This window comes from Symphalangus syndactylus, chromosome 8 (assembly GCF_028878055.3).
Source record: "Symphalangus syndactylus isolate Jambi chromosome 8, NHGRI_mSymSyn1-v2.1_pri, whole genome shotgun sequence".
Lineage (NCBI taxonomy): Eukaryota > Metazoa > Chordata > Mammalia > Primates > Hylobatidae > Symphalangus > Symphalangus syndactylus.
In genome coordinates, this window is record NC_072430.2 from 16,734,956 (window position 1) to 16,758,636 (window position 23,681).

At 57.7% G+C, this 23,681-nt stretch overlaps 1 protein-coding gene across 1 annotated transcript; it reads right to left on the reverse strand.

Moving 5' to 3' along the window:
• Positions 1 to 713: 713 nt before the first annotated feature.
• On the reverse strand, positions 714 to 8,160 carry SLC25A47 (solute carrier family 25 member 47). The gene is made up of 6 exons (XM_055288214.1): positions 8,057 to 8,160; positions 5,636 to 5,679; positions 5,239 to 5,310; positions 4,076 to 4,258; positions 2,088 to 2,406; positions 714 to 1,767 (listed from the first exon to the last, which is right to left on the reverse strand). Exons 1-6 carry the CDS (start codon positions 8,082 to 8,084, stop codon positions 1,487 to 1,489), a joined length of 927 nt encoding a protein of 308 aa, XP_055144189.1. The 5' UTR covers positions 8,085 to 8,160; the 3' UTR covers positions 714 to 1,486.
• Between the last annotated feature and the right edge of the window lie 15,521 nt (positions 8,161 to 23,681).

Sequence of the window (23,681 nt, forward strand, 5' to 3'; positions counted from 1 at the left end):
AGAGTTTTGTTCAGCAGAACACAGGATAGCGTTCAGTCCACAGACACGGTCAAGGTTGGTGTCCATGAGTGAATATAGTCAATGCAGGTGGCCTCCGGCCCTGCCAGAGGGCTGCCGTGGTGGAGACCTGGTGGCTTCACGCTGGACCTGCCAGCCCTAGCCCCTGATAGCCCCCATCACTGGAAGCCACGTGATGCCAGGAGGGGGATGCTGGAGCCTCAGAAGCACCGGCTGCAGTCCACCCACCCCTCCCTGATGCGTGACTGCAGTCAAGGCCCCCTCCCTCTTGGAGCTGTCTGCTTGCCTGGCATCAGGCGGCTGTGGTGAGCTGTGCAAGGTGCCCGGCACCCTCCCACGGGCAGCCCCCTCTGGAGGGGCGGCTCACAGTCAGGGCAGGTGGGAGGGCCTGGCTGGAACCAGCTTTCGCTCAGAAAGCGGGTGGGTTTGGGATGGGGTGGTGAGAACAGTAAGTACCCTGCTAAACAGCCCCCTGCAGCAGGACTCAGCGCCATAGGCTAGGCCCCACAGCCCAGAAGGCCGAGACGGTGGAGCCCCCCAGAGTGCCAGGCGGGCTTTCAGTGTGGCCATCTGCACAGTGGGAGCACTGGCAGCTCGGGTTTCGAGGGCTCGTCCAGCAGGAAGGGAGCAGGACAGGGCCACAGCCCCATGCCTCCCAGGACGGGTGGGCAGGCCTCACAGGGTGCAAAGCTGCTGGGGGCAGGGAACAGTCCGCCCACGGCCATGGAGCCACAGCCCTGAACATCCTCAGAAACATTTATTGACAGCAGTTCCCAACAGAGTCTTTGGGGTCTTTAAGTGACAGGTGCAGCGTCCACAGGCAGAGTGAGGGCTCCTGAGGAACCTCACCCCAAATTCCCTAACCAGGAGAGGATGGCCACCCCGGGCCCCTGCCAGGTGGGCATGGCAGTCCCGGCAGCAGCTCCTCGGAGCAGCCTGCTCTGGGGAAGAAGCCGGGCCGGGAGCCCTCAGTCGTGGTGCCAGCCCAGCTCATGCTCCCCGCCCCGAGGCCCCCAGCCTGTGGGAAGCCCCTGCCTATAAGGGACGGCTCGTGAAGACACAGGAACAGCGGTGGGGGCAAGGGTCTAGGAATGGGGCAGACAGTGGCTGAGCACACACCTGACTCCCTGGAGGGGTGCTTCAAAGACATGGGAGGCGGGGGCCATGGGGAAGCTGGGATGAACAACTGACTCCATGCGACTCACGCTCTCATCAAAGAGGCCCACTCCTCCCTGACTCCTGCCACCCCAGGCCAACCCTGGCTGATGGCTGGCGGGCCCCTCGACCTGAGGTCAGTAGCTGGGCAGGGCGAGCTCAGGCCTCAGCCGACACACTGCAGGGACGCTCCTCGTTTTCCTGGGCAACGGCCCTGTGGGGTCCCAAACCCAGCCACACTACCCCTTGCCTCCTCCAGCCACTACAACCTCCAGCAGCTGCCGGTGGGTGGGCCGCTGGGCATGGGGACCAGCTATGTGAGCAGACCCCGGGTGAGCCTCAGCACCGCCTCATAGGCGACAAAGACCACCATGTTGACAGGGAAGGCGCGGCAGCAATTGAGCACCAGCCCCTTGAAAAGGACCCGGGGTCCCTCCTCTCGCACGCTGGTCACCACACAGTGCAGGAGACCCCGGTAGCGCCTCTGGCCCTGCCCGTCTGCCTGCAGTCTCGACTTGATCACGTCCATGGGGGTGGCCACAGCCCAGGCCAGGACTCCCGCACAGCCTCCAGCCACCAGCACGCCCAGGACATCTGCAGAGAGACCACAGTGCCTTGACTGGGAGCCTGATCGGGGTGCCCAGGGCAGTGCGCGCTGGACTCACTCTTCCAGCCCATCCTCATTTGCAAGTGGCTTGGGAGAGGGGAGCGGGACTTGTCCACGGCCACACACTGACTCTGTGACACAGCAAGTCTGTCCTGACTCTTGGTGTTGGGAGAACTGAGGAGCCCACCCTGGGAGGCAGGAGGCCGAGTTCAAGCCCCCACTCGGGTACTGGCGGGCAGCATGACCTCACCTTGGCCTCCTCATCCTGCTGGGCTCCCCGCCCTGCCAGGTTCCAGCCCCTGCTCACCTGGCTGGCTGTGGCCAGCGGGGCTGAGCCACTCGCAGAGGACGGCGTAGGAAAGGAAGTAGGTGGCAAAGGAGTGGCCGTCCCGTAAGAGCAGGGCCGAGCTGCCCTTGTAGAGGCCGCGCAGCCCCTCCTCGCGGGCTACCGTGGCCAGGCAGTGCAGCGGCCCGCGGTACTTGGGCTCTGGGCAGGCTGGGGGCGCAGGACACACGGGGGGCACGGCCGAGGGCCCCGAGGCCGAGAGCCGCCGCTGCTGCTTCTGTGCCTGTGTCTGCGTCTGCAGGCGGACTTTGGCCACCTCAGTGGGCGACGTCAGGAACACCTGGAGCAGAGAAGGAGGCAGGGGTCAGCCACCTGTGGCTCTGCCCACAGCCTGCACCTGGACTCCCACTGGCCTCATGTTGCCCACGGTGACCTCAGGAGGTTGGGCCCCGAGACCCTGCAGGCTGGCCCAGGGCTGGGGGGCCATGGGCCCCAAAGCCAGCTCTACCCACCCGACACCAAAGCCCATGCTTCCTCGGCGGCCACATCTCTCCCAGGCCAGCCTGCCAGGCTTCTCCTGGGACGTGTAAGAAAATGTCCATGACTAGGCCGGGCGCGGTGGCTCAAGCCTGTAATCCCAGCACTTTGGGAGGCCGAGGCGGGTGGATCACAAGGTCAGGAGATCGAGACCATCCTGGCTAACACGGTGAAACCCCGTCTCTACTAAAAAAATACAAAAAATTAGCCGGGTGCGGTGGCGGGTGCCTGTAGTCCCAGCTACTCGGGAGGCTGAGGCAGGAGAATGGCGTGAACCCAGGAGGCGGAGCTTGCAGTGAGCCGAGATCCCGCCACTGCACTCCAGCCTGGGGGAGAGAGCAAGACTCCGTCTCAAAAAAAAAAAAAAAAAAGAAAATGTCCATGACCCAGGTTCAAGAACGTATTTAATAACATATCAGCAATAAAATAATATCATGGCCGGGCGCAGTGGCTCAAGCCTGTAATCCCAGCACTTTGGGAGGTCACGGCAGGCAGATCATGAGATCAGGAGTTTGAGAGCAGCCTGGCCAATATGGGTGAAACCCCATCTCTACTAAAAATACAAAAATTAGCCGGGCATGGTGGCACACACCTGTAGTCCCAGCTACTCAGGAGGCTGAGGCAGGAGAATTGCTTGAACCCGGGACGCACAGGTTGTAGTGAGCGAAGGTGGTGCCACTAAACTCTGGCCTGGGCAACCGAGCAAGACTCTGTCTCAAAAAAAAAAAAAATCACTAGATATACTGGCTGCCACTTTGTGGGTACTCATTCATGTCGGACTCCACATATGTGCGCTGGGGGCTTTACCCTTATGATTTCACTAAATTCTCGTCATGCCTCTTACAGATGGAGAGACAGAAGCTCCGAGAGTCTCCCTGGCTTGCCCAAGGTTGCTCAGCTCATGAGAGTCAGAGCTGAGAGCTAGGCCTGGTGGTCTGGACCCCTGGGCCAGGCCTTCAGCCACTGGGTTGCTCCAGCTGGTTCCCTGCTGTCACCAAGCGCAGAAGTCTGTCTCCCCTGCGGGAGCGAGGGCTCCCTGAGGGCAGGCGGGCACTGCAGGTGCTCCACACACAGTTGAGGATGGAGAAATGCCCGCATCCAGCAATGGCCGACTGTGCTCAGGCATCTCCGTGCCTGGAGCCATGAGTGCCTGGGGCCTGCCTATTCACCTCCCCGTGGTGGCTTCTAGGTGACCTTCTGACCATGACAGGGAGAGTCGCTTTGGTCACAGCCCCCTTCCCGAGGGGGCCGTGCTGGGCAGGACAGCAGCAACCCCCTCATCTGTGTGCTGCTGAGGGGTTCCAGGCCCAACCCAGGCAGGATGCGAGTTCCTCTCCCACAGCCCTGGCTCCATGTATGGCCTCCAGTGTCTGCCCTCATCAAGCCTCAGTTTCCCCACTTGCCAGTATGGATAACCTCTCAGACCCCACAGTCTCTCTTGGGCCTTCCCCACCCTGGCTGCCCCTACTCACGCGGACGAGGCCGGAAGCGCATCCCGAGAGCGTGATGTCGGCCTTGGCGGGCTTGGCGTCAGGGCTGCCGTACCGGAGCCGGCAGATGTGCGCCAGGCAGTGGCGGTAGGTGCCAAAAGACACAGAAGATACCAGGGACACCGTGCACACGGGCAGCAAGAGGCCCCGGTAGAAGCCCCACACCTAGCAGACGGGAGCCAGGTCAGGCCAGGGCCCCGCCAGGAGGAGGAGCCACCCGAGGGAGCCCACACTCAGCCCTGCTCCACACTCTGCTGTCTGACCTCGGGAAGTTCATTCACGGCCTCAGGGCCTCAGTTTCCTCTGCTATAAGATGGAAGTCACAAGGGGGAACCTGAAGAGTCAGAGGACCAGGCCTAACCCAGCCCAGCTGCTTGATGATGATGAACTTTTTTTTTTTGGAGATAGACTCTCGCTCTTTTGCCCAGGCTGGAGTGCAGTGGCACGATCTTAGCTCACTGCAACCTCCGCATCCCAGGTTCAAGCGATTCTCCTGCCTCAGCCTCCTGAGCAGCTGTGATTACAGGTGCCTGCCAACACCTCCAGCTAATTTTTGTATTTTTAGTAGAGACGGGGTTTCACCATGTTGGCAAGGCTGGTCTCGAACTCCTGACCACAGGTGATCCACCTGCATCGGCCTCCCAAAGTGCTGGGATTACAGATGTGAGCCACCACACCTGGCCTGACAATGAACTATTAACAGCATGTTCTGCCACTGCTGCTTTCACAAGCTAGCCCCTGGCCTGCACCAAGCCCCAAGTCCACGTAGGAGAATGTCGCCAAGTCCTGCTCTGGACAGGTCTCTGAGCTAGACCCTAAAGACTCCACCCAACACTGCCTTCAAGGGGTGCCTGGCCTGGAGGAGACAGAAATGCAGTGCATGTGTCCCTCCACCGACTGTCAAAGGCCTGAACACTACCTCTAGACCCCTGCTGGAGGTGGGAACCTCCTTCTGAGGCCCCTCTAGCTGCCAGATGTCCTGGCTCCAGTCCTCAGAGGAACCCATGAGATTGGCAGAACCATTCCCATGTGGAAGGTGAGAGAGCTGAGACCCAGCGGGGAGCCCGGCATCACCTGCTGGGCAGTGGAGGCAGGCCCAGCATCCCCTCCCTGTCTCTCTACCCACCCCCTGGCCCCAGACCTACGCGCTCTCGGTGATACGTATCCCGGACACAATGCCAGATGCCTGTGTACTTTGACTCCGTCTGGATCCTGACCTGCAGGAGAAGTGGGCTTCAGGCAGGAGCGGCTCCAGGCCTAGGGCAAGGCCAGCAGGCCCTGGGGAAGGGGCAGAGTCACCCTCTTGATTGTCCCAGCCATGCTGGACTGTGGGCACAGCAGGGACAGGGAGCCTTGTGTTAGATGGGAAACCTGGGGCTCAGGGGTGAGAAAGTGAGACTGACATAGTCCCAGGGGCTATGGGGAGCCATTGAAGGCATTTGAGCAGGAAAGGGGTGGGTCTGTTTAGCATTCTAGAAAGTCTTCTGGCCATGGACAGGTGCAGGGACCTTAGGATGGTTGGGGGGCTGGCTATTGCCGCACCTTCACTGTGTCCAGGGGGTAGCCCACAGCAACACCGCAGACGCCTGCAAGGAAAGAAGAGACCCACAGTGAGAAGAGTGGGGCCGGCGAGCAGTTCAACCCCACTGCAGGGAAGAAGAAGCAGAGTGCACGCTGACTGCACTCCCCCAAGGGCAGACCCACATTTGGCCCTTCTGGGCTGCACCAGGTCTCATCAATCCTGAGGGCACCCCCGTTTTATAGATGAGGAAACTGAGCCTCCGAGTGACTTCTGCCCTTTGCAAGCGAGTTCCCCTTCCCTGAGTCCTGGCCTGGGACTACCTCATCCTCGCTGCCTTGGGCCAAAGACATGCCGACATGCCCCGGCCTTCCCACGGGCGTCATGCTCTGAGAGAACGTCTGATCCGACCCTAGCTGGGCCCTGTCTCTGAGCCAGGCAGACCTTGCCCTCGAGCCATCAGTCCATGGAGGGTTTGCCTGTGAGCCAGGCGGTAACTGCGTTTTGGCCGCGTGGGTGGAAGGAGCGGGAGGCACAGCCTGGGCAAAGGCCAGGAGGAGGGAAGCCGAAGCCCACACTGGGGTTTGTGAAGAGTCAGGACTGCCTGGAACCACAGGTGTGTGTGGAAGAGAGAGGGCTGGGAGTCCACACCTTGCAGAGAGGCCTCGGGTGCCAGGCCTCAACATCCAAGCCCCAGCACTGCCACAGGGAAGTCAGAGAGGAAACAGGCTGGTCCCTGGGAGGACCATTCTCTCCCCTGAGGGGAGGTGATAAAGGCCAATGGAAGACAATAGGCACATGGGGACTGTACCCTATTCACTGTCGCCCAGGACTCAGTAAATATGTGGGATGAAAGAATGAAGTGAATAAATGAAGTAAGGCAAAAGACCAAGTGGCTTGGAGAGAACGACCCTTCTTAACCCTTCCATACACCTCACACACCTCACCAGATTCCTACTCATCCATCAAAGCCCTGCCACAACACTACATCCTCTCTGAAGCCCTCTCTGGCCTCTGTACTCTGGGCTGCCTCTGTGCCTGGAACATGTTGAGCAGAGCCCTTGTCATATGGCCTTGCTGTTGTATGCCACCGCCGCCTCCAGAACTGGAGTTCTCCAAGGACACGGCCCAGGGCTGACACCTCATGACCCAGGGCCAGGCACAGAGTGAGAGCCCTTTACCTAGGCGTCCTCGTGGCTCCGAAGGAAAGATGCCAGACTCAGGGGCCCTTTCCAGCTCTGTGACGTCAGGCAAGTCCAGTAGCTTCCCTGAGGAAGGGAGCGGCTGGCCCCAGGCTGGCACCTAGCTGGGGCTGAGAAAGCCTGCTAATGAAGGCCGGGTGCAGTGGCTCACACCTGTAACCCCAGCACTTTGGGATGCTGAGGTGGGCAGATCACTTGAGGTCAGGAGTTTGAGACCAGCCTGACCAACATGGTAAAACCCTGCCTCTACTAAAAACCCAAAAATTAGCCAGACATGGTGGTGCATGTCTGTAGTCCCAGCTACTTGGGCGGCTGAGGCAGGAGAATCACTTGAACCCAGGAGGCAGAGGTTTCAGTGAGCCAAGATCACACCAGTGCATTTCAGCCTAGGTGACAGAACAAGACTCTATCTCAAGGGAAAAAAAAAAAAAGAAAAGCCTGTTAACTGGGCAGGTACCCTGCCTTCTCCCAGGCCCAGAGCTGGGCTGCTCTCCCAACCCCCATGCTATTCCCAGAAGTACTGACGCCACCCACTGATGTTTCACAAGACCAGCAAGGCCAGGGATGCCCACTCAAAACAGCCCCCACAGCCCATGGGATGGAGCTGAGCCCGTGTCCCAGGGCCTGGTTATCTCCCTGAATCAGTCTTTCACCAGGAGCCCTTCCACAGGTGGGAGAATGGTTTCTCCAGCAGAGTCTGGCCTGAGAAGCAGGTTCTGGAGGCCTAGCCAGGTTCACACACCCAGCGGGGCAGGTGGAGCCAGCTCGCCAGGCCCCTTACCGTCCTCTGCCCACCCCTTCCAGTCCCTGCTGCAGGACCAGGCCCCATCTTCCCTACCCATCTCCCCGCCCTCTCCGTCCTCTCCTGGGGTCTTCTTTCCCTTCCGGTGACTCAATCACCCCTCCCCACACCAAGGACTCCCAGCCTCCCCAACTCTGCCTCCCGAGCGGCCCCCATGCCTGGACCCCAGCCCCATCCCCAGCCTGCCCTCAGCCTCCTGTCTGAGCCTCCCAGGCCAGTGTAGCCCCCCAGGCCCTGCAGCACCCCTCAACCAGCCTTAGCCTCCCAGGAACCTGCTCTCTGCTCCTGGCACCCATGGCCCTCACCAGGTCCTGGCAGATCCCGGGGGGTGGGGGGCTCCTCAAAGCCCCCCCTGCTGCCCAGCACCTTCCTGGGCCTCAGCTCCTCCTGCTACCCCCAGGAGCAGCACTGTCTACACAGCCCACCATCCTGTCTGTTACCTCCGATGGCTCCAGCGACAAAATCCATGAACAAGGTGTGGCGGGGAGGCCCTGGGTCTGCCTGCCTGAGAGGGCTCTAGTGCCACCAGGGTGGCCTCAACAGCTCCCAACTGGCCCCTCTCAGACCTTAAATACCTGCGGCAGGGGAGGGGACCGGAAGCAGAGCCTGCTGAGGCCACGTGGCACAGGGCTGGACTCCCTCCCCTGCCCCAGGGACCCTTGTCCCAGTGCCCTCGGGACTCAGGTGTCAGGAAAGCACAGGAGAGAGCCCAGGAGGTGGCAGACACCAGAGAGCAGGGTCACTGCCCCACCACATCCAAACACCTCCTGGGGAGGTCCAGAGATGGGGCTGTGACAGCTCCCGCCCTCCAGGTCCAAGCTCGGGCCTTCACTGTATCCCCTGGGCTTTCCTGACTCCCCTGGATTTGCTCAGGACCCCTGCCCGGGAAACCTGAAAAGCTGCCTCACTTACTCACTCAACAAACACTTCCTTTGCTGACGCTGCACCCAGGCAAATGAGAGCCATTCCCTGTCCTCAAGGTGCTCCAGTTGGCAGGGAGGGAGGAGATGGCGAGGACAGGCCTGAACCCAGGAACATCACCCACCATCTGCTCTCACCCTTCCCGCTGCCCCGGTTCCCTGCTGTCTGCTCCATGGGACCCGGGAACAGCACCCACCATCTGCTCTCGCCCTTCCTGCTGCCCTGGTTCCCTGCTGTCTGCTCCATGGGAATGCGTCTCCCCAGACCCAGAGGCCAAGGCCAGGGCTGCCTCCACCAAGTCCCCCTGCCCACATGAACCAGGGACAGAGGCTGCCGATTCAGCCTCTGAACCAACTGGCTGGGGCCCTCCTGAAAGGGAGACCTCTCCACTAAGATGCTACTTCTGTCTGTTGGGCACTGTAAAAACAGGGACCTCCTCGCCCGTGCACCCCACCTTATAGTTCACCAAGCTCCCCTCACTCTCAGGCTCTAGGATCTTCCTCACCACCCCAGGAGGGAGACAGCACAGCATTAGTGCTCCCCATTTCACAGATGGGGCCATTGAGGCCCAGAAAGGGGGCTTGTCCAAGGCCATGAGGGCGGCAGGGCTGGATGTGATCCCCAGACGCTCTCATACAACCCACCCTCTGGGATATCCAGGGCCCACCTGGGAAGTCCCCAGAGGGCTCTCAAGGGGACTCAGTGCATGCCCCATGTGACCTGCACTGCAGCCCTGTGAGATCCCCACAGGAGACACCAAGGCTCAGGGAGGCTGTGCAGGTACCTCGGCCACACAGCTGCTGAGCAACAGAATCTAAGTGAGTGCCCCAGACTGGAATGCCAGCAGGATAGGGGAGGGGCAGGTGTTGACGCATGAGGCCCAGGCAGCCCGTCTGGGTTGCCCTTGGGACAGGTGGCAGGGCCGGGAGGCTGTTTGTCTACCTGTTTTCCTGTCCTATAATGGCCGGACCTGCAGGCTGGCCTTGAGCAGGCTGAGAGCTGATGGAGGGACAGCCCCCCTGCCAGCCCGGCTATTTATAGGCAAGTGGGAGACACAGGATGAGCAGTGCCAGCTGCCACGGCAGAGGGCAAAGGGCAGGAAGTGGCCCATCCAAGGCCAGTCCCAATGCTAGTCCTAGCCCTCAAGGGGATGAAGCTTAGCATCTGGTTAGAAGCTGGCTGCCTGACTTTAAAGCCCAGCTCTGCCACTCACAGCTGAGACCATGGGCCAGCCCCTTGACCACTCTGTATCTCCACTTCTGCATCCATGAAATGAAGAGAGTACCTGCCTCATATCTGTGACTGCTCAGGGCAAGGTCTGGGCGTGTTCCTGTGAGAGTGGCCAGCTAAATGCTAAGGCTGCATTAACAGAAGCATAGAGTCTGGAAGGAAGGAGGTGACTGGCCTGTTCTGGGCAGGGCAAATACAGCTGAGACTTGGGTTTGATTGCTGATGCTGCACTCAAGAAGCCAGTACCTTGGGTGCTGAGGGAGTTTGAAGCACTGTGTCTAACTGAAAGAACAGGGACCATTCAGATCCATGTTTCCTGTAGAGCATCCAATGCAGCAAGTGCCACCCACCCACAGCACCTGAGCCAGAAGCCCAGGAATTGCCCTGGACACCTCTCTCTCTCCACCCCACAACCAGAGTTCCCAGTCCTGTGTTTCAACCTCTTAAATTCACGTTGGGATCCCTTCGCCATTGTCCATCTGCACGGCCCCAAGCCGTGTCATCACCCCATGGACAGCAGCCCGCCCCGCCCATGCCCTCTACTCATGAAACCAAGGCTGCCTGTCGAGTTTTAGGCACTAGGACACATCAGTAAACACAACGATAAAAGCCCTTGCCCTGGGCTGGGCGCGGTGGCTCACGCCTGTAATCCCAGCACTTTGGGAGGCTGAGACGGGTGGATCACAAGGTCAGGAGTTCGAGACCAGCCTGGCCAACATGGTGAAACCCCATCTCTACTAAAAATACAAAAATTAGCCAGGCGTGGTGGTGGATGCCTGTAGTCCCAGCTACTTGGGAGGCTGAGGCATGAGAATCGCTTGAAGCCAGGAGGCGGAGGTTGCAGTGAGCTGAGAGCATGCCACTGCACTCCAGCCTGGGTGAATGAGTAAGACTCCTGTCTCATTTAAAAAAAAAAAAAGAAAGAAAGTAGTAAAAGAACAGTGAACAGGAATGAAGCTGCTCGTACCCTGCCCAGCCTCCTTCCAGGCCTCATCGCTCCTGCCTGTTCGAGGGAAGGAGCCCTCAGCCTAGGGTCTGGTCCGGGGCTCTGCCTCTCCCAGCTGTGCTACCCTGGGCTGGTGGCATGACCTCTCAGGGTCTTGATTTTTCCATCAGGCGATGGACCTGGGGTCTTCTGCGGACGGCAGGAGGCAGAGCCTGGGAGAGTCCACTGGAGCCAGCCAGCTGCCCCTCCGACAGGCAGGGTGACTGCTAGGAGATCCAGGCTGCCCGCAGGCCTCCTCCATCGGCGCCCGAGCCCACGCTGTGCGCGGCCCGGGCTGCCCTTGCGGGAAGGTTGCGTTGTCCCCTAAGGGGAGGCAGACGTTGCCCAAGCAACCAACCCTGGCGCCGCAGAGGGCTTCGGGAGGGAGCCTGCAGGCCCTGCTGGCTGGGCCACACATTCTAAAATACCTTTTTATTTTTATAACGAAAGGAATAACTACAGGTTATGATTATTTTTAACCCACACAGAACTGATGGAGCCAGTATGGAAAATGAAAGTCCCACCACCCAGCCTGAGGACCTGCCTGCAGCGATCTGGCCAGCACTAGCCTTTCCTTTCCTTTATTTTCTTCTTTCTTTTCTTTTGAGACAGAGTCTCGATCTGTTCTGCAGGCTGGAGTCCAGTGGTGCTATCTCGGGCTCACTGCAACCTCCGCCTTCCGGTTTCAAGCGTTTCTCCTGCCTCAGCCTCCTGAGTAGCTGGGATTACAGGCACCTGCCAACACGCCCGGGTAATTTTTGTATTTTTAGTGGAGATGGGGTTTCACCACGCTGGCCAGGCTGGTTTTGAACTCCTGACCTCAGGTGATCCACCTGCATCAGCCTCCCAAAATCTCTGAGAAATATAGGCATTTTCTCACCCCAGGCCCAGGGCCCTAGCCATGATCACACCACTGCACTCCAGCCTGCCAACAGTGAGACCTTGATCCCCAAAATAAATAAATAAGTAAAATGAAACAAGCCAGCCCTGTGCCCAGGATATGAGAGCCTATATGCCCCAGGCTTGGCCTGTGTCTGCTTGGCTGTATACAATGCCCAGCTGGCTGCTGCAGACCACACGACCCCAGGCAGTGGGGGGGTGCAGTCTCACCCACTCTGGAAGGGAGTGGGTGTGCCTTTGGGGTGAGATTGGTGTGTGGAGCGGGATCAGCCCCTGCCCAGTCCTCCCAGACACTTCAGCCTCCCTCTGAAATCCTGAGAGCTAGGGCCCTGGGCCTGGGGTCTCTGAGCCTGTGAGGCCCCTGGGACAGACCTTCAAACTACAAAGCCTATCACAGGGCATTCGTGCTGCCTCCCCTCCCTGGAAACAGGGTGCAGAGGTAGGGCTGCCTCCCACCTCCGGCTCCCACTCCTGCAGGAAGAGGCACTAGATGCTACCTTTCCCACTGAGCTCATCACAGGTGTCAAACCCCACCCCCTGGGCCCACTGCTACTGCTCCTGTTACCGATAAGGACACCACAGCTTAGACAGAAGCAGCCGATGAGAGTTCGGGAAAAGGGTGGGAACAGTGGCTCACACCTGTAATCCCACCACTTTGGGAGGCCGAGGCAGGCGGATCACCTGAGATCGGGAGTTCAAGACCAGCCTGGCCAACATGGTGAAACCTCATCTCTACTAAGAATACAAAAATTAGCCGGGCGTGGTGGCACCCGCCTATAATCCCAGCTACTTGGGAGGCTGAGGCAGGAGAATTGCTTGAGCCTGGGAGACTGAGGTTGCAGTGAGATGAGATGGTGCCACTATACTCCAGCCTGGCCAACAGAGCAAGACTCTGTCTGGAAAAAAAAAAAAAAAAAAATGGCTGGGCACAGTGGCTCACGCCTGTAATCCCAGCACTTTGGGAGGCCAGGGTGGGTGGATCATGAGGTCAGGAGTTCAAGCCCAGCCTGGCCAACATAGTGAAACCCTGTCTCAGGCCGGGCGCGGTGGCTCACGCCTGTAATCCCAGCACTTTGGGAGGCCGAGGTGGGCGGATCACAAGGTCAGGAGATCGAGACCATCCTGGCTAACACGGTGAAACCCCGTCTCTACTAAAAATACAAAAAAAAAATTAGCCGGGCGAGGTGGCGGGTGCCTGTAGTCCCAGCTACGCGGGAGGCTGAGGCAGGAGAATGGCGTGAACCCCAGGGGGCGGAGCCTGCAGTGAGCCGAGATCACGCCACTGCACTCCAGCCTGGGTGAAAGAGCGAGACTCCGTCTCAAAAAAAAAAAAAAAAAAAAAAAAAAAAAAAGAAAAAAAAAAAAAAAAAAAAAGGCCGGGCGCGGTGGCTCAAGCCTGTAATCCCAGCACTTTGGGAGGCCGAGGCGGGTGGATCACGAGGTCAGGAGATCGAGACCATCCTGGCTAACACGGTGAAACCCCGTCTCTACTAAAAAATACAAAAAAATTAGCCGGGCGTGCTGGCGGGCGCCTGTGGTCCCAGCTACTCGGGAGGCTGAGGCAGGAGAATGGCGTGAACCCAGGAGGTGGAGGTTGCGGTGAGCCGAGATCGCGCCACCGCACTCCAGCCTGGGGGACAGAGAAAGACTCCGTCTCAAAAAAAAAAAAAAAAAAAAAAAAAAAAAACCCTGTCTCGACTAAAAACACAAAAAAATAGCTGAGCATGGTGGCGGGTGCCTGTAATCCTAGCTACTCAGGAGGTTGAGGCAGGAGAATCTCTTGAACCCAGGAAGTGGAGGTTGCAGCAAGCCTAGTTCGTGCTGCTGCACACCAGCCCAGGGGACAGAGTGAGACTCTCTCTCAAAAAAAAAAAAAAGAAAAAAGAAAAAAGTCCAAGAAAAGACCTGGAATTTGAGGCCCAGCTCTGCCACAGATGACACCGTAGCCAATGGACTCAACTCCTGTGCCTCGGTTTCCCTATCTGTGAACAGGGACAACAGCCAGCTGTAGCAGGGTTAACAGGTGTTAGTAATCAGAGGCAGAAGTGAAGTCAGAGGGCTGACCACGCAGGTCAGGCCAGGCCCTGCTGCTGGCATTCCTGAGCCCCCACCACACCCTGGCTCTGTCCCTTCAGAGTCCCCAGACCCCTAAGCCTTTTGGGGGGCTGCTTCTTGCAGCACCTCCCACTGCCCACATTTCTCCCTGCTTTGCAGCCCTTTGTGCCTTGACCAGGAGGCGTCCTCAGACCTGGAGTCCACTGGCTGCAAGGGCTGAGAAGGCCACTTGTCCTGGACCTCAGGGTTCTCACCTGGATCCAAGGCACAGGGAGGTTGGACTGAGGAAAGGGTGGCCCTCTCCAGAGCAGGGCCTGGGGCCTATCATATCAGCTCATGTGGGCAAAGGAAGGGATTGACTTCTGTCAGTTATTCCTTCATTCATTCACTCGTGTGCACCTTCTCATGCCAGGCCCCACGCTGGGCAGGGGAGCCAGAGATGCCACCCTCGCCCACCTGTGGCCCCAGCCTGGCTGGAGAGTGTGTAATCTATTACTGCGTAACAAATTGCCCCAAAATTTAACTGCTTTAAACATCAGACATTGGCAGGGTGCGATGGCTCACGCCTGTAATCCCAGCACTTTCGGAGTCCGAGGTGGGTGGATCATGAGGTCAGGAGATCGAGACCATCCTGGCCATCATGGTGAAACCCCGTCTGTACTAAAAATACAAAAAAATTAGCCGGGCGTGGTGGCGGGCGCCTGTAGTCCCAGCTACTCGGGAGGCTGAGGCAGGAGAATGGCATGAACCCAGGAGGTGGAGCTTGCAGTGAGCCGAGACTGCAACACTACACTCCAGCCTGGGTGACAGAGTGAGACTCCGTCTCAAAACAAACAAACAAACAAATAAAAATGAAACAATAAAAATCAGACATTTATGATCTCATAACTCCTGAGGGTCCAGAAGCCAGGAATAAACTGGCCAGGTGGCTCTGGATGAGGGGCTCTCATGAGGCTGCAGTCATCTGGAGACCAGGTTGGGTTGGGAGGACCCCTGCCAAAGTGACCCACTCACACGGCTGTGGGCTGGAGGCTTCAGCTCCTCACCACACTGCCGACCTCCCCACAGCACTGCTTGGGCACCCTCACAACATGGCACCAACGTCCCCCAGCACGAGTGATCCAAGAGAGCAAGGAGGGGCTGTAGTGCCTTTTAGGACCCAGTTTCAGAGGCAATGCATTGTTTTTGCCACCATTTTCTATTCACTGGAAGCGAGTCACTAAGTCCAGCCCACACTTGGGAGGGAAGTGAGATTTCACCTCTCGAAATGGGGGAGCACTAAAGACTTGTGGACATATTTTCAAGCCACCACAAAGAGCCAGGAATGGAAACAGATGAATATGGCAGGCTCCTGCAAGGACCCCAGAAGCCTGTCTCAGTCTTGGCTGTTGTGGAGGTTTCAGCGAAGAGAAGAGAGATGAGCCCTCTGAAAAGCGGATGGAGACGTCCTCGCAGGCAGCAGTAGGAGTGCGTGCCTAATGGGCACACCAGCCTAGACGTGCTTGGCAGGGAGTGGCTGGGGTGAGGCTGGCAGGCCAGCAAAGACTGGGAAGGGCTTGGAGCTCCCAGGCTGGTGCAGCACAGCACATCCAGGGAAGGCAGTGAGCCTGGTGGGGCAGTGGCAGATGAAGAAGGGGAGACAGGACAGAATCCCAGGCAGGAGGTGCCTTGGAGGGGAAAAGAGAGGCAGCTTCGAAGGCAAGCCTCCTGCAGGCAGGCTTACCAGGAGCCCCTGCTAGCCAGGCCTGGCACACAAAGATGCTCAGTAAACGCACGGGCACAGTGGCTCACACCTGTAATCTTGGCACTTTGGGAGGCCAAGGCATGAGGATTGCTTTGAGGTCAAGGAGGTCGAGACCAGCCTGGGCAACTTAGCAAGACTCTGTCTCCAAAAAAAAAAAAAAAAAGAAAAGGAAAAGAAAAAGAAAAAATAGCTGGGCATGGCATGGTGGTACATGCTGTAGCCCCAGTTACTTGAAAGGCTAGGGTAGGAGGATCCTTGAGCCCAGGAAGTCAAAGTTGAAGTGAGCCGTGATTGTGGCCTTGGAACTCCAGCCTGGGAGACAGAGACCCTGTCCCTAAAACAAAAAAAAAAGGAAAAGAAAAAAATCCACACATGGATAGGGTGAACGGGAAGCTGCCTGCCACTCTCCATTTGGATAGCAAGGCCTGTGAAGGAGTGATTTTGGAGGTGAACCCGGCTCCCAGTTGGCCTTCATGCTCCCACGTGTGGCGCAGACACTGGAGGGCCAAGCAGCAGAGGAGCTCAATAATGGGGCTGAGGTGGGAACTCCAGAGGACAGAGCCCAAAGCAGGGGCAGGCAGCAGAGCCCTACGCAGCTGCCCCAGGAAGACGCAGCCCTGCCCGATGCCGGCACGTGCTGGGCAGGTAACTGGTCCCAACACACCTCGGGCTCAGTACACGTTGTCCTCTCTGCCAGCCTCCCTGCCCTCTCCCGCCCACTCCTGCCTCCAGGTGCCATCTCCAGCTCACCCTACCACTCCAACCCAGTTTGCCCTGACTGGAGGCCTGGGACTGCCTGCTCACCCAGCCATACCCACTGTGACAATGGGAACCTGAGAGAGGGCACAGCCAGGCCCCCGCAGCGGCCCAGGGCTGTCCCCGAGGCTAAATTCTGTGAGCCCTGGGCAATGTAGGAAGGCCAAGGGCCGCAAGCCCACACTGTCTCCACAGACGCCTGGCTGAGCTCCTCTTGCCGGCCCCTCTGTGTCCTGACCAGGTGGCCGTACCATCCCTCTGGCCTTCTGGCTCTGGAGCGTACCCCACCCCCACTCCTGCCCCCTTCAGCTCTATTTTTATCCGAGAAGCACTCGCCATGTGTTATTTATGTCACTCCCCATCTTGAGTTTCTGGTCCTCTCATAATCTGGCCCAAGCCTCCTCAGGCTTCGTGGCCCCCTTGAAGGCCAAGTGGGTTCTGAACGGCACCCGGCCTGCCCAGAGCCCACAGCTCGCCCGGACAGTAGCCCTGGGAAACTAAACGTTTGCAACCAATGGCAATGCAAGAAACGCACACACCTTGGTGGCAACTGTGGGGTTGAATGTGTTGTGCCAAGAGGTCCCAAGCCCTTCACCCTCTGAGGCCCAGAGGGCACCCCCTGGCAAAGAGGGGTCACTCCCACTGAGTGGCTGACAGGCTGGAGATTTATCCAGACGGCAAACATTTATTCACAGCAAGAAAGAGACCAGTTGGGCAGAGTCATGACTCACCAGTGCCAGGCCTCAAACCAACAGCTCGGGCCCCAGCCCCTGGCCACAACGTCACCTGACCTGTTCCTGGGTCTTCAGCAGCTATTCGGGACCTTTGCTAGCTGGGGCCAGGAGCCCCACTGTGCGGCCGCGATTTCCCCCAACCCATCCAGACTGTTGAAGATGCCCTTAGGAAGCCTTCAAGACTTCAGCTGATTAATTACATTCACACTTATCTTCCACTTCCTGCAAAGGTATGGACAGCTGTGGGCAGAGAGCCAGAGCATCTTGCCCTAGAACAGCACAGCAGGCACTCTCCCTGCTCCGTGCCAGCTTAGTGTGAGGCCCCCCACGTGCACAGACCAGCCCCTAGAATTCTCCCCAGCCCAGTTCACAGATGACAAACCTGAGGCAGGAAGCCTCATGGGTCAGCGCAGCCAGGAGGAGTCCCAGCTGAGACTTAAAAGCAGAACTGTCTGAGTTGGTGTGGGGAAAAGAAAGAGAGATCAGATTGTTACTGTGTCTGTGTAGAAAGAAGTAGACATAGGAGACGCCATTTTGTTCTGTACTAAGAAAAATTCTTCTGCCTTGAGATGCTGTTAACCTGTAACCCTACCCCCAACCCTGTGCTCCCTGAAACGTGTGCTGTGTCAACTCAGGGTTAAATGGATTAAGGGCTGTGCAGGGTGTGCTTTGTTAAACAAATGCTTGAAGGCAGCATGCTTGTTAAGAGTCATCACCACTCCCTAATCTCAAGTACCCAGGGACACAAAACACTGCAGAAGGCCGCAGGCACCTCTGCCTAGGAAAGCCAGGTATTGTCCAAGGTTTCTCCCCATGTGATAGCCTGAGATATGGCCTCGTGGGAAGGGAAAGACCTGACCGTCCCCAAGCCCGACACCCATAAAGGGTCTGTGCCGAGGAGGATTAGTAAAAGAGGAACGCCTCGTTGCAGCTGAGACAAGAGGAAGGCATCTGTCTCCTGCTCGTTCCTGGGCAATGGAATGTCTTGGTGTAAAACCCGATTGTATATTCCACCTACTGAGATAGGGGAAAACCGCCTTAGGGCTGGAGGTGGGACATGCAGGCAGCAATACTGCTCTGTAAGGCATTGAGACGTTTATGTGTGTACATATCTAAAGCACAGCACTTAATTCTTTTTTTTTTTTTTTTTTTTTTGAGAAGGAGTCTCGCTTTTTCGCCCAGGCAGGAGTGCAGTGGCGCTATCTCGGCTCACTGCAAGCTCCGCCTCCCGGGTTCACGCCATTCTCCTGCCTCAGCCTCCCGAGTAGCTGGGACTACAGGCGCCTGCAACCACGCCCGGCTAATTTTTTTATGTGTTTTTAGTAGAGACAGGGTTTCACCCTGTTAGCCAGGATGGTCTCGATCTCCTGACCTCGTGATCCGCCCACCTCGGCCTCCCAAAGTGCTGGGATTACAGGCGTGAGCCACCACGCCCAGCCTTAATTCTTTACCTTGTTTATGATGCAGAGCTTTGTTCACATGTTTACCTGCTGACCTTCTCTCCACTATTATCCTATGACCCTGCCACATCCCCCTGTCCGAGAAACACCCAATAATGATCAATAAATACTAAGAGAACTCAGAGGCCGGCGGGATCCTCTGTATGCTGAACGCTGCTCCCCTGGGCCTCCTTTTTTCTTTCTCTATACTTTGTCTCTGTGTCTCTTTCTTTTCCAAGTCTCTCGTTCCACCTAACGAGAAACGCCCACAGGTGTGGAGGGGCAACCCACCCCTTCAAGTTGGATCTTCCTGAATCTATCCTTAGAGATGGTCTCAACCCGCAGTTTCACAGCCACCTCAGAACCACTAAAGAGCCTGGTTTAAACGCAGGTTTTGTCTCTACCTGCTCCCTGGGGCTGACTTCTTAGGTCTGGGCAGGCCCTGGAAATCTGCCTTCCTAGCTGTTTGCCAAGGTGGTGGCGACTCAGCCCCACAGGGACCCACTGGCCAACTCCAACCCCAGAGGTCTAGAGAGGAGAAACCTGTGGCCAAGGCCACGCAGCAGGACAGAGCAGAGTCTGGGTCCTCTCACCAGGCTGGGCTCCAAGGCTGTCTGCTCGCCCCTTGCTCGGGTTGGGAGGAGGCAAAGCTGGCGGGGGAGGGCGTGGTGACCTGCCCCCTGTGGTTCCAGCTATTCAAGAGGCTGAGGTGGGAGGAAGGCTTGAGCTGTGACTGCACCACTGTACTCTGGCTGCCCTGTCTGTCACACACACACACACACGGCACCAACCCCATTCCCTCATAACCTAATCACCTCCCAAAGGCCCTGCTTCTAACACCATCACCTCGGGGGTTAAGACTTCAGCATATGAGGAACAAAATACACTGGGGCCTAGCTGAGGGTGGAGGGGAGGAGAGAGAGGATCAGTGGGCATTAGGCTTAATACCTAGGTGACAAAATAATCTGCACAACACACCCCCATGACATGGGTTTACCTATACAACAAACCTGCACATGTACCCCTCAACTTAAAAGTTAAAAAAAAGGATTTCAACATATGAATTTTGGGGGGACACACACATTCAGACCATGGCAGGTCAGCCAAGCCCCTTCTGAAGAGGTAAGCATTGAGCAGGAACCCAAATCCTGTTTATTTATTTTTTGAGACGGAGTCTCCCTCTGTTGCCAGGCTGGAGTGCAGTGGCGTGATCTCGGCTCACTGCAACCTCTGACTCCCAGGTTCAAGCGATTCTCCTGCCTCAGCCTCCCAATTAGGTGGGATTACAGGCATGCACCACCAGGCCCAGCTAATTTTTGTACTTTTTTTTTTTCTTTTGAGATGGAGTCTTAGTCTGTCACCCAGGCTGGAGTGCAGTGGCAAGATCTCAGCTCACTGCAACCTCCGCCATCCGAGTTCAAGCGATTCTCCTGCCTCAGCCTCCTGAGTAGCTGGGATTACACAAGTGCCTGCCACCGCACCTGACTAATTTTTTTGTATTTTTAGTAGAGATGGGGTTTCACCATCTTGGCCAGGCTGGTCTTGAACTCCTGACCTCATGATCCACCCGCCTCAGCCTCCCAAAGCGCTGCGATTACAGGCGTGAGCCACCGTGCCCGGCCGGAACCCAAGTTCTAGAGGTAACGACACCAGGCCAGGCAGAAGCTTCCAACATGGCAAAACCCCATCTCTACTAAAAATACAAAAAGTTGGCCAGGTATGGTGTCGGGTGCCTGTAATCCCAGGCTACTAGGCCCCTTCCCGAGGACCCCAGGGACTCAGAGGAGCTGCCAGTGCCAAGGCCCTGAGAGGGGCACAAGCTTAGAGGGTGGGCTCCAATAAGAGGGCCAGAGGGCATGAAAGATGGAGGTGAGGTTGTAGTCTGGTTACCCTGGGCCTCACACCATGGCACTGAGCTCGGGTATTCCATATGAGACAGGAGGCAACTGACAGCCTGCCCGCCCCACCAATCTCTGGCCAGGAGTTTGCAACCTGCTCAGGTGGCTCACATCCCAAGTCTACACCTGTGCTTGCTGCCAGAGCCCTTCTGTGCACTCTCCCCTGCACAGCCTAACTCCTAGGAAGGTCTACACAGCTGGTGCCTCATCCTCTCCCCCTCAACTTGCCCTCTGGCAGCCTGAGTTGCAGCCACCCTCCCCATTCCTGGCCCAAACAGCTCCTGCAGGGGGTCACTCAGCTCCAAGATTCCAGGGTGGGGACAGAGACTTGCGTTTCCTTTTTACCTTCTGGTGTTTCTGATTTCTTCACACTGAACCTGTCTTGTGTGAGAATAAAAGCTGTACACGAGGAAAACTCCAACACACCCTTTCCAGTGAGCTGGCTTGACCCTCAGTGCCCTGTGACAGTCCTTGACCGGCCTTGTGGTCCTCCTGTGCTGGCCTTGGGCCTGCCCTGCCCCTTGAAAGGCTGGGGTCCTCAGGGCTGCACAGAGCCCTGCCTCCTCTGGGATGGGAGGACAAGGGCTCTGTGGAACATGGGAGTTTGAGAAAGCACATTCTGTGCTGTAACCTTATCCTCAGGAAATGAAATAAAACAATAGACACTGAACCCAACTGCTGATGTAATACCACAGGCTCCAAGATGTGGGCATACGGATTCATTTACTTGGCACCAACTTTTTCACTCCTCCTTTCTGGTCTCTCCTCAGCCCTGACATGGAGGTCGGGGATTTGTGTCTGTCTTGTCCCCAGCACAGGGCACAGGGCAGTGCACCGACTGACTGCATGATTCCCAGCCAGCAGGAAAACAGGGTACTCAGGAAGATGTAGCTTTGCAAAGTTTAGTAACCCAGCAGCACACCTGTGTGACCCCATCCCTTTCCAGTGCCTGTCCTCACCCCCTCCCCGATGTCCGCCACTCAGTGTCAATTGTGCAGGCCCTGGGCACACCAAGATGAAGGGGACAGACCTGGGACCTGCCCTCAGGGTGCTTCCAGCTGAAGGCAGCCCCCCGGCACCCACATCCTGAGGCTCCCTTGGCGGGTCAGGTCAGGCAGATCTGTCCCAGAACCCAGTCCTCCACTGTCCCCCACATGTTGACCTTAGTCCCCAAATCCAACAGCCCACCCCCCCCCCAACACACACACCAAGAACCCTGCCCTCCCCGCAAACCAGCTCTCCCTCCAAGCTCTCCCTGCAAAGGCACAGCTAAGGGCCCGCACTCCTCATCTCCCAGGCCTGGAAGGATCCCACTGCTGCCCTCACATGGCCTGCCTCAGCTCTCTCACCAAAGGACCCTCCCTGCAAGGAGGTTTTTCTTTTTTTCTTTTTTTTTTTGAGACGGAGTCTCGCTCTGTCGCCCAGGCTGGAGTGCAGTGGCGCAATCTCGGCTCACTGCAAGCTCTGCCTCCCGGGTTCACACCATTCTCCTGCCTCAGCCTCTCCGAGTAGCTGGGACTACAGGTGCCCGCCACCACGCCTGGCTAATTTTTTGTATTTTTAGTAGAGATGGGGTTTCACCGTGGTCTCGATCTCCTGACCTCGTGATCCGCCTGCCTCGGCCTCCCAAAGTGCTGGGATTACAAGCGTGAGCCACCGCGCCCGGCCAGGTTTTTCTTTTTGAAATAGGGTCTTGCTCTGTCATCCAGGCTGGAGCACAATGGTTTGGTTTGATCATAGCTCACTGCAGCCTTGACCTCCTGGGCTCAAGCGACCCTCCTGCCTCAGCCTCCTGAGTAGCTAGGACTACAGACTACAGGCCTGCAGGCATGCGCCACCACATCCTGCCGATTTTTTTTTAAGAGATGGGGCCTCACTATGTTGCCCAGGTTGGCCTCAAACTGCTGGCTTCAAGCGATCATCCTGCCTCAGCCTCCCAAAGTGCCGGGATTACAGGCATGAGCCACTGAACCCAGCCTCAGGAGGTTTCTAAGCTCAACTATGGAGTGCCTACTGTTTACCAGGCTACTAGGCCCCTTCCCAAGGACCCCAGGGACTGAGAGCTCAGTGCAACCTGCCCCAAGCATAACTTTCAAGGCATGTGCATTCTCTCAGTAACAAAGCAAAACAGGTCATGCTTTTCTCCTTATCGGTTTCCATCAGTTTCTCACTGGTGCCACATGCTGTTAAGGTACTGGATTTTCCTCCCAAACCTCCTGAACCAGGAATGGATGTGCAGGGATTTGTGCTTTACCTCATGAGCCCTCCAACATCCCAACGACACCATTTCCTAAGGTCAGTGACTAGATGTAGGTTGTCCAGTGTAATCACCACGTCTGCTGGAGGCCTCCAGCCACCTGAGTAGCCCCACAGCCAGCTCCTGCCCTTTTGGGTCTGGGCTTCTCTTGGGGCCCCCATACCTCTGCTTTTCTGGCCCATGGGCCACTCTCCCCCATCCGCACACCTGCCTCCCTGAGGCACCCAGGTGGGTCAGAGAGGCTGGCGATATTCAAACCCAGGCCTCCAGACCCCTCGTTCAGGGCCCACCAGCCATCACGAGCCCTGGACTAGGAGTCAGCAGACCTAGGGTTTGGGTCTCTGCTTAACATGCTACTTAGACTCTAAAAGGAAACATGAGCACTGGGGACCCCTGCCCCTAGCACCAGGCTGCACTACTGACAACACCTACCTGTGCGTCCTAGCACCAAATACACAGAACCTTTCGACCTGCCCCTCCAGGAGGTAGGTACCCACTGGAATTTGGGTAAAAGAACCACGTGACCCTAAACCTGGAAACGTGGCACACAGTGTGGCCTTGCCTGCAGGCCCTAAAGAAGGAAGCTGGGCCCGGCCTAAGGCTGTGATCTGACTCCTACAGCGAAGAGAAAGCGCCTAGCCCGTCCCTGCTCCCAGGCTCCAACCTGGCGCTGGGGAAGGGCTGGTGGGAAGTCACCGACTGACCCTCCACAGGGACCAGGGCGATCCCTTGCCACTGCGAATGTCAGGGACTCCTGGGGGGCCGAGTCAGACTCGGCTCTCATTCATCCCCGCAGCCCATGGATACCCTGGTGACCCAGAGCCAAGGGCCCTCCGACTTCAGCGCCTGAGCGCGGCCCCTACCGACCCCTCCGGTCTCGCCCCGTCCGGCCGCCGCTGACAGAGGCGCTGCGATCTGGCCAGACTCCACTCCGCAGCCCAGTCCAGGAACCTCCCTCCCTCCACAACCTTCCGTGGCTCCCGCAACCCGCAGTCCTCGGGAAGGAGCTGTCGCCCGAAGGCCTGGTGCGCTCTTTGCCCCATGGCCCCTTTCTCTTTTAAGGTTCCTTGCTCTCCGCCCAAATCCCAGCCTCAGGCCCCGCCGGAAGCGCCCGTGCGCGTCCGACCCCCAGAACCCGGCGGGTTC

Bases quoted from the DNA above. Each gene is read 5' to 3' on its own strand.
- SLC25A47 (XM_055288214.1), bottom strand. From the start codon at position 8,084: ATGGATTTTGTCGCTGGAGCCATCGGAG. The intron at 4,259-5,238 runs GTAGGTCTGGGG...CCCGTCTGCTAG, and splicing joins ATACGTATCACCGAGAGCGC to GTGTGGGGCTTCTACCGGGG. The intron at 1,768-2,087 runs GTGAGCAGGGGC...GTCTCTCTGCAG, and splicing joins CGCTGGCCACAGCCAGCCAG to ATGTCCTGGGCGTGCTGGTG.